The sequence below is a fragment of the Micromesistius poutassou genome (assembly GCF_964030765.1).
Source record: "Micromesistius poutassou genome assembly, chromosome: 19".
NCBI lineage: Eukaryota > Metazoa > Chordata > Actinopteri > Gadiformes > Gadidae > Micromesistius > Micromesistius poutassou.
In genome coordinates this window covers 4,878,895-4,879,544 of record NC_140289.1, presented here as the reverse complement: position 1 = coordinate 4,879,544, position 650 = coordinate 4,878,895, and the positions used below count along the sequence as shown (strand labels likewise).

The following is a 650-nucleotide window of genomic DNA, read 5'->3' as shown; positions in this document are numbered from 1 at the left end:
CTCAGAGTAGACTCGTAGAAATAGATATTTACAAACTTTTCGTTTTTTCCACGCGCTGCCGAGCACGCACCTGTCCGCTCTACAAATGCCGTGTAAAATGCAATGAATGAGTGTGTGCAAGTGCTCGTGTGGGACTGCAGACAGACGCAACTCTCTCTCTCTCCCTCGCTCTGACAGAACAGCAGCGCTAGAAACACACGCCAGATGCCCACCACCTGTCATCGGCGCGCGGAACACAAACTGCACACACTTGACTTGCTCCGTCAGTGAAAGCACAAGTCTTCTCCAAACCAACAAACTACCCTCTGTACGCTCTCCCAGAGCCCGCTAAGGAGCACATATAAACACATGCCAACATTGTCTTAAGATGATACATCGCGAGTTGTACAGCATATAAATGGTTACGGATTAACTGGATAACAAATTGAAGCATTGCCAGTAACGGAACAAAATTAAGTCGTACAACTGATTAAGAAAAAGTTAAATTGCATGTTTGTGTGTGTGTTATATGCTTACCTGTGTCTCGGCCGCCGGGCCATTTTTTTATGTTTCAAGAGCGTCTAGCTGTCGGCGCTGAGCTCTAGATGGGCCTATGCGTTCTGTGTATTCTCCTGGCGAGGAAACAGGTTCACATTAATAGAGTAAACAGC

The 650-nt window shown here is 46.6% G+C and overlaps 1 protein-coding gene across 1 annotated transcript in view; it reads right to left on the bottom strand.

Moving 5' to 3' along the window:
* Positions 1-650, bottom strand: part of myb (v-myb avian myeloblastosis viral oncogene homolog) — a 10,393-nt gene extending 9,743 nt beyond the window's left edge. Inside the window, 1 exon segment of the mRNA XM_084483536.1 lies at positions 517-650. Coding sequence (XP_084339662.1) covers positions 517-539 — 23 coding nt within the window. The 5' untranslated portion in view covers positions 540-650.